Source organism: Actinia tenebrosa, unplaced genomic scaffold (genome assembly GCF_029948245.1).
Source record: "Actinia tenebrosa isolate PJP-AT-01 unplaced genomic scaffold, QUT_ActTen_1.0 PGA_scaffold5__44_contigs__length_20552954, whole genome shotgun sequence".
NCBI classification, from domain to species: Eukaryota; Metazoa; Cnidaria; class Anthozoa; order Actiniaria; family Actiniidae; genus Actinia; species Actinia tenebrosa.
Genome location: NW_028292582.1, coordinates 1,795,107 through 1,806,082, shown reverse-complemented (window position 1 = coordinate 1,806,082; position 10,976 = coordinate 1,795,107). Strand labels below are relative to the sequence as shown.

The 10,976-nt window shown below is 36.0% G+C and overlaps 1 protein-coding gene across 1 annotated transcript in view; it reads right to left on the bottom strand.

Moving 5' to 3' along the window:
• LOC116307928 (phosphatidylinositol 3-kinase catalytic subunit type 3) overlaps positions 1-10,976 on the bottom strand; it is a 30,175-nt gene that overhangs the window by 1,087 nt on the left and 18,112 nt on the right. The window contains exons 23-28 of the mRNA XM_031718254.2: positions 2,676-2,760; positions 1,581-1,655; positions 1,263-1,348; positions 798-880; positions 638-728; positions 273-398 (exon numbers count right to left, since the gene is read on the bottom strand). Coding sequence (XP_031574114.1) covers positions 273-398; positions 638-728; positions 798-880; positions 1,263-1,348; positions 1,581-1,655; positions 2,676-2,760 — 546 coding nt within the window. The remainder of the gene's footprint in view (positions 1-272; positions 399-637; positions 729-797; positions 881-1,262; positions 1,349-1,580; positions 1,656-2,675; positions 2,761-10,976) is intronic.

Below are 10,976 nucleotides of genomic sequence, written 5' to 3'. Positions count from 1 at the left end.
CACCATGTTCATGTGCCACACCCCTCTTGCAATTCATTCCATTAAATTTTATAATGTGTAGTTCCAGAAAATTAAAAATTATCAATACACCTTCCCCATGGAAGTTATTTTAAGACCCCCCTTCCCCCAAAAATTCCAATTTTCTTCCATTTTGTGCTTTCTCTGACTCCATCCCCCACCCCACCCCACCCCAAGGAAATTCCAAATTCCTCTGTGGAACTTCACAATCTTGATCATAGTTTTCATGTATGGGTTTGATAATTTATTGTTACCTGTGCAAATTTGTGAAATTGTTCTACCACAACCGCAAACATGGCACTGACACTTTCATCAATTAAAGCCTGAAGATACTGGACTGCCTCCTCGTCATTCAAATCTAGACGGAATTTATCCTGGACCTGGGCAGAAAAGCAGTCATATCAACTATATAGGTTGTAAATCTGGTTATTTAAATAATTCTTTAAAATTTCAATGTAAAATGAAATTATGTAATAATACCTAATTTAAGTAGTCTATGACATTTACGTCCACGTTGTATCAGATTTACAATCATTTGCCTCCCAGCTCCTGTTGTAAATTTGATACAACACAGCACTCATCTTGTAAACAGTACTTGATAGAAGTTCTAGCAACTTACTTTTTTGACTGTCTTGTCAGGTTCCAGGGCTATATCGGGGACGTTTGCATCAACCATTAAGGCAAAGAGGTTTAATATTAAATTGGCATGTCTGTAAAAAATTCCATATTATTAATAATTATCATCTAATATTAGAATATTAGTGGTACTTCAAACTTACCTTCTCAAATGTAAGAAGGCAGTGTAACATTGTTTCCTGAATGCCTGGTAACAATCACTGTTTGCTCCACCCATCGCCTCAACCTGACAAAATGAACACCATATATATTTTTAGATATCCCTCTATGGGTTTGAAATAACGGCCAGACATTGGAAAAATTGGGACTTGTCCGGTCAAATCTTTGCCTTGCTGGTAATTTTGACCAATGAAGTTGAGCCAGAAACAAGGTATAACCAAGCTAAAACAAACTTGGCCTGTGATCAAAAATGATGCTGACTGGTCTTATGAAATATACAGTCGATTCAAAAACTGTTGTCGTCGACTAAACTCAAGTCTATGCGACTGGACCGAACGGAACTCTGGGTAGCAATCATTGAAGCCAAGTTGACTCCATAATTTTATCTGACTAGTTATGCCTTGTTTACAGCACGAAAATTCGTAGGCGAGCGAACTAGTTTTTCTTACCATTTCCTTGCTTAGTTTCATTGGAGGTGGCAAGGGCTTGGGGTCTCGGCCAAGAATGTACCCAAAATCAACATGAAACAAATTACCTAAGTAGAGAAAGGATAGGAGAATAGATCATTAATTGTTTGACAAGCAAGTTAGCATTCACATACACCTTTCACAAATAGTCTGCTATATGCTTAGACCCCTCACTCCCTGCCAGTTTTTGAGGTGCTTGCCAATATCTGGAACAGACTGACAAAACTGTTGCAGAATCAAATGAGCTTTCACAGATCCAAGATAAAAATTTTAACTTATGTCGTTTTATATGGTAATCACCTGATTTGGTTAAAAGTAGGTTATCCAGATGCCTGTCTCCAATTCCAAGTAGGTATGTGATGACACAGTAACCCGCTAAATATGGAAATATGATAAGCAGGATAAATATCAGGATTTGCAAAAGTGCAAAATTTAGTTTCCTTAGCTTTAACAGGATTTTCCCGAAAAATAGTGAAATTTATTTATCAAGAAATGTAGCTCAACCATTTTTGTGAAAATTAAGTTCTGTGAAAATTTGTTGCAGCTTGCCTCCATGCTGGTAGTTAATATGCACTTGGAAGGCTAGGAGTTAGCAGGTTGCTTGTGATGTAGGGATTTCTGTGAGGTGAGAGTCAACTTCGTCCTAATGACTTGACAGTAATTCAACTGATAAATTGCTGATCTTAGTTGATTAGAGACAGTAGAGCAGTAACATGGTCATTTGACCCACATGAAGGTCTAACCATTTCATACTCATCATTCACAGAGACTTGTAGTAGACTGAGTTAGTGAGGTGTACTACTAATAGGTCGCGAGTATCAAGATTTTTAGCTTCTGTCAGTCGAAAAATTCCGTTAGACCCTTGGGTTGGTTACCCTGTGAGCATAGCTTGTCACTCGCCTCTCGCATGCCCTACCTCCCTCAGAGGCCTACAGGTTTGATTCCTGGACTCGACATCACGTGCGAGTAGCGCTTGTTGGTCCTCTTGAAACGATAAGGCTTTCTTCGTTTTTCTTTCCTCCGCACATTCAAACATATCAAATACTGATTGCACCTAGTAAGTCGTGTCATATATAATATCCTCTCAGAGGGAGCTTCATGGGTTGATACAATTTACGTTCGGTTTTGAGTTGTTTTTAACTGTGAAGCCTTAAATTCTGCCATCATATTTATACCGCGATTAAAACAACAGGATCTACATTTTATTTTCAGATAGGGGTCTCCTTAATAGGGGGGGGGGGGGGTGGGGGCAATGTGCCATTTTCACGCCAAAACAAACACTAAATGCGTTTTATCGTAGGAGTTTTTCAGGTGTTGTAAAAGATTGTATTTTTTGGGGAGGCAATTGCCCCCTCCCCTGCCCGCCCATCGCTACGACTTTCTTTTAATATTTACCGCAGCTTTTAACATAGGTGTCCATGACGTCAGGACTGATGCCATAAGGTGCGTTATCACACGGTGCATGCTTGCGGAAGTAATTCTGCAATGATATGAATATGAAGCAATTTACTAAATAAACTTTAATGAACGTGCTCTTGACTTATTTAATCTAAATGTAACTTTTAAATTGCATGATTTACGGACATGGAGGCCTTCTTTTTGGGCAACTTTTAGGTTACACTTTGCGTGTTGAAAAACCAAACAAACCAACCAATACAAATGAACAAAAGATCGTACAAACAAACTAACGAATCAGTGACCAAACAAATAGAGTCAAATGAGTGAAAGAGCGAACAAACAAAATGACGAATCAGTGAACAACTAAAAAGAAACAAATGATTGAAAGAACGCGGAAACAAACAAACGAATCAGTGACCAAACAAACAGAAACAAATGATTGAAACAACACGGTAACAACAAACGAATCAGTGACGAAACAAAAAAACGATTAAGTGACGAAAATAACAGAAACAAACGAATGAAAGAGCAAGCAAACAAACAAACGAATCAGTGACCAAACAAACAGAAACAAATGATCGAAACAACCCAGTAACAAACAAACGAATCAGTGACGAAACAAAGAAACGAGTGAGTGACGAAACAAACAGAAACAAACGAATGAAAGAGCGCGCAAACAATCAAACGAATCAGTGAACAAACAAACAGAGACAAAAGAATGAAAGAGAGCGCAAACAAACAAACGAATCACTGACCAAACAAACAGAGATAAATGATTGAAAGAACGCACAAACAAACAAAAAAATCAGTGACGAAACAAAGAAACGAGTGAGTGACCAAACCAACAGAAACAAAGGACTCAAAGAGCGCGCAAACAAACAAACGAATCAGTGACGAAACAAACAGACACAAAAGAATGAGAGAGCGAGCAAACAAACAAACGAATCACTGACAAAAAAAACAGAGACAACTGAATGAGAGGGTGCCAAACAAACAAACGAATCAGTGACGAAACAAACAGAAACAAATGAATGAAAGAGAGCGCAAGCAAACAAACGAATCAGTGACCAAACAAACAAAGATAATTGAATGAAAGAACACCAAACCAACAAACGAATCAGTGACGAAACTAACGGAAACAAAAGAGTGAAAGAGCGCGCAAACAAACAAACAAATCAGTGACGAAACAAACAGAAACAAATGAATGAAACAGAGCGCAAGCAAACAAACGAATCAGTGGCGAAACAAACAGAGATAAATGAATGAAAGAACACCAAAAAAAACAAACGAATCAGTGACCAAACAAACATAGATAATTGAATGAAAGAACACCAAACCAACAAACGAATTAATGACGTAACAAACAGAAACAAAAGAATGAAAGAGCGCGCCAACAAACAAACGAATCAGTGACGAAATAAACAGAAACAAAAGAATGAAAGAGCGCGCCAACAAACAAACGAATCAGTAACGAAACAAACACAAACAAAACAGTGAATGAGCGCGCAAACAAACAAACAAATCAGTGACGAAACAAACAGAAACAAATGAATGAAAGAGAGCGCGAACAAACAAACGAATCAGTGACGAAACAAACAGAAACAAATGAATGAAAGAGAGCGCAAGCAAACAAACGAATCAGTGACGAAACAAACAGAGACAATTGAATGAAAGAACACCAAAAAAACAAACGAATCAGTGACGAAACAAACAGAAACAAATGAAAGAAATAGCGCGCAAACAAACGAATCAGTGACGAAACAAATAGAGATAATTGAATGAAAGAAAGTGCAAACAAACAAACGAATCAGTGACGAAACAAACAGAAATAAATGAATGAAAGAACACCAAAAAAATAAAAACGAATCAGTGACAAAACAAACAGAAACAAATGAATGAAAGAGAGCGCAAGCAAACAAACGAATCAGTGACGAAACAAATAGAGATAATTGAATGAAAGAGACTGCAAACAAACAAACGAATCAGTGACGAAACAAACAGAGATAAATGAATGAAAGAACACCAAAAAAACAAACGAATCAGTGACGAAACAAACAGAAACAAGTGAATGAAAAAGAGCGCAAGCAAAAAACGAATCAGTGACCAAACAAACAGAAACAAATGAATGAAAGAGCGCGCAAATAATCAAACGAATCAGTGACCAATTAAGCACAAACAAAAGAATGAATGAGAGCGAGAAAAAACCAATGAATGAACAAACAAATGAATGAAAGAGAGCGCAAGCAAACAAACGAATCAGTGAAGAAACAAACTGCAACAAGTGAATGAAAAAGAGCGCAAGCAAACAAACGAATCAGTGACGAAACAAACAGAAACAAATGAATGAAAGAGCGCACAAACAAACGAACGAATCAGTGACGAAACAAACAGAAACAACTGAATGAATGAGATCGCAAGCAAACAAACGAATCAGTGACGAAACAAATAATTATATTTGAATGAAAGAAAACCAAAAAAATAACAACGAATCAGTGACAAAACAAACAGAAACAAACGAATGAAAGAGAGCGCAAGCAAACGAACGAATCAGTGACGAAACAAATAGAGATAATTGAATGAAAGAGACTGCAAACAAACAAACGAATCAGTGACGAAACAAACAGAGATAAATGAATGAAAGAGAGCGCAAGCAAACAAACGAATCAGTGGCGAAACAAACAGAGATAAATGAATGAAAGAACACCAAAAAAAACAAACGAATCAGTGACCAAACAAACATAGATAATTGAATGAAAGAACACCAAACCAACAAACGAATTAGTGACGTAACAAACAGAAACAAAAGAATGAAAGAGCGCGCCAACAAACAAACGAATCAGTGACGAAATAAACAGAAACAAAAGAATGAAAGAGCGCGCCAACAAACAAACGAATCAGTAACGAAACAAACACAAACAAAACAGTGAATGAGCGCGCAAACAAACAAACAAATCAGTGACGAAACAAACAGAAACAAATGAATGAAAGAGAGCGCGAACAAACAAACGAATCAGTGACGAAACAAACAGAAACAAATGAATGAAAGAGAGCGCAAGCAAACAAACGAATCAGTGACGAAACAAACAGAGACAATTGAATGAAAGAACACCAAAAAAACAAACGAATCAGTGACGAAACAAACAGAAACAAATGAAAGAAATAGCGCGCAAACAAACGAATCAGTGACGAAACAAATAGAGATAATTGAATGAAAGAAAGTGCAAACAAACAAACGAATCAGTGACGAAACAAACAGAAATAAATGAATGAAAGAACACCAAAAAAATAAAAACGAATCAGTGACAAAACAAACAGAAACAAATGAATGAAAGAGAGCGCAAGCAAACAAACGAATCAGTGACGAAACAAATAGAGATAATTGAATGAAAGAGACTGCAAACAAACAAACGAATCAGTGACGAAACAAACAGAGATAAATGAATGAAAGAACACCAAAAAAACAAACGAATCAGTGACGAAACAAACAGAAACAAGTGAATGAAAAAGAGCGCAAGCAAAAAACGAATCAGTGACCAAACAAACAGAAACAAGTGAATGAAAGAGCGCGCTAACAATCAAACGAATCAGTGACCAATCAAGCAGAAACAAAAGAATGAATGAGAGCGAGAACAAACAAATGAATGAACAAACAAATGAATGAAAGAGAGCGCAAGCAAAAACGAATCAGTGAAGAAACAAACAGAAACAAGTGAATGAAAAATAGCGCAAGCAAACAAACGAATCAGTGACGAAACAGACAGAAACAACAGAATGAAAAAGCGCACAAACAAACGAACGAATCAATGACGAAACAAACAGAAACAAATGAAAGACACAGCGCGCAAACAAACAAACGAATCAGTGACGAACCAAAAAGAAACAAATGAATGAAAGAGCGCGAAAACAAACAAACGAATCAGTGACGAAACAAACAGAAACAAATGAATGAAAGAGCGCAAACATATAAACGAATCAGTGACGAAACAAACAGAGATAATTGAATGAAAGAGACTGCAAACAAACAAACAAATCAGTGACGAAACAAACAGATATAAATCAATGAAAGAACCCCAAAAAAACAAACGAATCAGTGACCAAACAGAGATAATTGAATGAAAGAACACCAAACCAGCAAACGAATCAGTGACCAAACAAACAAAGATAAATGAATGAAAGAGCGATCAAACAAACAAACGAATCAGTGACGAAACAAACAGAAACAACTGAATGAATGAGAGCGCAAGCAAACAAACGAATCAGTGACCAAACAAATAATGATAATTGAATGAAAGAAAACCAAAAAAATAACAACGAATCAGTGACAAAACAAACAGAAACAAATGAATGAAAGAGAGCGCAAGCAAACAAACGAATCAGTGACGAAACAAATAGAGATAATTGAATGAAAGAGACTGCAAACAAACAAACGAATCAGTGACGAAACAAACAAAGATAAATGAATGAAAGAACACCAAAAAAACAAACGAATCAGTGACGAAACAAACAGAAACAAGTGAATGAAAAAGAGCGCAACCAAAAACGAATCAGTGACCAAACAAACAGAAACAAATGAATGAAAGAGCGCGCAAACAATCAAACGAATCAGTGACCAATCAAGCAGAAACAAAAGAATGAATGAGAGCGAGAACAAACAAATGAATGAACAAACAAATGAATGAAAGAGAGCGCAAGCAAACAAACGAATAAGTGAAGAAACAAACAGAAACAAGTGAATGAAAAAGAGCGCAAGCAAACAAACGAATCAGTGACCAAACAAACAGAAACAAAAGAATGAAAGAGCGCACAAAAAAACGAACGAATCAATGACGAAACAAACAGAAACAAATGAAAGACACAGCGCGCAAACAAACAAACGAATCAGTGACGAACCAAAAAGAAACAAATGAATGAAAGAGCGCGCAAACAAACAAACGAATCAGTGACGAAACAAACAGAAACAAATGAATGAAAGAGCGCAAACATATAAACGAATCAGTGACGAAACAAACAGAGATAATTGAATGAAAGAACACCAAAAAAATAAATACGAATCAGTGACAAAACAAACAGAAACAAATGAATGAAAGAGAGCGCAAGCAAACAAACGAATCAGTGACGAAACAAACACAAACAAAAGAGTGAGTGAGCGCGCAAACAAACAAACAAATCAGTGACGAAACAAACAGAAACAAATGAATGAAAGAACACCAAAAAAATAAATACGAATCAGTGACAAAACAAACAGAAACAAGTGAATGAAATAGAGCGCAAGCAAACAATCGAATCAGCGACGAAACAAACAGAAAAAAATGAATGAAATAGAGCGCAAGCAAACAATCGAATCAGCGACGAAACAAACAGAAACAAATGAATGAAAGAGGGCGCAAGCAAACAAACGAATCAGTAATCAAACAAACAGAGATAATTGAATGAAAGAACACCAAACCAACAAACGAATCAGTGACCAAACAAACAGAAACAAATGAATGAAAGAGAGCGCAAACAAACAAACGAATCAGTGACCAAACAAACAGAAATAATTCAATGAAAGAACACCAAAAAAACAAAACGAATCAGTGACGAAACAAACAGAAACAAATGAATGAAAGAGCGCGAGAACAAACAAACGAATCAGTGACGAAACAAACTGAGATAAATGAATGAAAGAACACCAAAAAAAACAAACGAATCAGTGACGAAACAAACAGAAACAAAAGAATGAAAGAGCGCGAGAAGAAACAAACGAATCAGTGACCTAACAGACAGAGATAATTGAATGAAAGAACACCAAACAAACAAACGAATCAGTGACGAAACAAACAGAAACAAAAGAGTGAAAGAACGCGAGAAGAAACAAACGAATCAGTGACCTAACAGACAGAGATAATTGAATGAAAGAAGACCAAAAAATCAAACGAATCATTGACCAAACAGAGATAATTGAATGAAAGAACACCTAACCAACAAACGAATCAGTGACCAAACAACCAGAGATAATTGAATGAAAGGTCACCAAACCAACAAACGAATCAGTGACCAAACAACAAGAGATAATTGAATGAAAGAAGACCAAAAAAACAAACGAATCATTGACCAAACAGAGATAATTGAATGAAAGAACACCTAACCAACAAACGAATCAGTGACCAAACAACCAGAAACAAATGAATGAAAGAGAACGCAAACAAACAAACGAATCAGTGACGAAACAAACAGAGATAATTGAATGAAAGAGAGCGCAAGCAAACAAACGAATCAGTGACCAAACAAACAGAAACAAAAGAATGAAAGAGCGCACAAACAATCAAACGAATCAGTAACGAAACAAACAGAGATAAATGACTGAAAGAACACCAAAAAAACAAACGAATCAGTAACGAAACAAACAGAGATAAATGAATGAAAGAACACCAAAAAAACAAACGAATCAGTGACCAAACAACCAGAAACAAATGAATGAAAGAGAACGCAAACAAACAAACGAATCAATGACCAAACAAACAGAGATAATTGAATGAAAGAGCGCGAGAACAATCAAACGAATCAGTGACCAAACAAACAGAGATAATTGATTGAAAGAACACCAAAAAAACAAACGAATCAGTGACGAATCAAACAGAAACAAATTAAAGAGAGAGCGCGCAAACAAACAAACGAATCAGTGACGAAACAAACAAAGATAAATGAATGAAAGATCGATCAAACAAACAAACGAATCAGTGAAGTAACAAAAAGAAACAACTGAATGAATGAGAGCGCAAGCAAACAAACGAATCAGTGACAAAACAAATAATGATAATTGAATAAAAGAAAGTGCAAACAAATAAACGAATCAGTGACCAAACAAACAGAAATAAATGAATGAAAGAACACCAAAAAAATAAAAACTAATCAGTGACAAAACAAACAGAAAAAAATGAATGAAAGAGAGCGTAAGCAAACAAACGAATCAGTGACGAAACAAATAGAGATAATTGAATGAAAGAGACTACAAACAAACAAACGAATCAGTGAAGAAACAAACAGAAATAAATGAATGAAAGAGACTTCAAACGAACAGACGAACTTGTGACAAAACAAACGAAGATAAATAAATGAAAGAGCGATCAAACAAACAAACGAATCAGTGACCAAACAAATAGAGATAATTGAATGAAAGAACACCAAAGAAATAAATACGAATCAGTGACAAAACAAACAGAAACAAATGAATGAAAGAGCGCGCAAACAAACAAACGAATCAGTGACGAAACAAACAGAAACAAAAGAATGAAAGAGCGCGCAAACAATCAAACGAATCAGTGACCAAACAAACAGAAACAAAAGAATGAAAGAGCGCGCAAACAATCAAACGAATCAGTGACGAAACAAACAGAAACAAAAGAATGAAAGAGCGCGCAAACAATCAAACGAATCAGTGACCAAACAAACAGAAACAAAAGAATGAAAGAGCGCGCAAACAATCAAACGAATCAGTGACCAAACAAACGGAAACAAATGAATGAAAGAACGCGCAAACAAACAAACGAATCAGTGACGAAACAAACAGAAACAAAAGAATGAAAGAGCGCGCAAGCAAACAAACGAATCAGTGACGAAACAAACAGAGATAATTGAATGAAAGAACATTAAAATAACAAACAAATCAGTGACGAAACAAACAGAAACAAATAAATGAAAGAGCGAACAAACAATCAATTGAATCAGTGAAGAAACAAACAGAGATAAATGAATGAAAGAACACCAAAAAAACAAACGAATCTTTGACGAAACAAACGGAAACAAAAGAATGAAAGAACGCGCAAGCAAACAAACGAATCAGTGACCAAACAAACAGAGATAATTGAATGAAAGATCACCAAACCAACAAACGAATCAGTGACGAAACAAACAGAAACAAATAAATGAAAGAGCGAACAAACAAACAAACGAATCAGTGACGAAACAAACAGAAACAAATGAATGAAAGAGCGCGAGAACAAACAAACGAATGAGTGACGAAACAAACACAAACAAAAGAATGAAAGAACACCAAACCAACAAACGAATGAGTGACGAAACAAACAGAGATAAATGAATGAAGGAACACCAAAAAAACAAACGAATCAATGACGAAACAAACAGAAACAACTGAATGAAAGAGCGCGAGCACAAACAAACGAATCAGTGACGAAACAAACGCCTACGGCTCGTTCTTCTCCTTCCACTTCTTTGTGCTTACGTAACTGCCTGCGTGCTTTATAATTATATTAGGTGCTTTAAGCTTTTTTATTTGTTCATTATTAGCATTGTTAACAG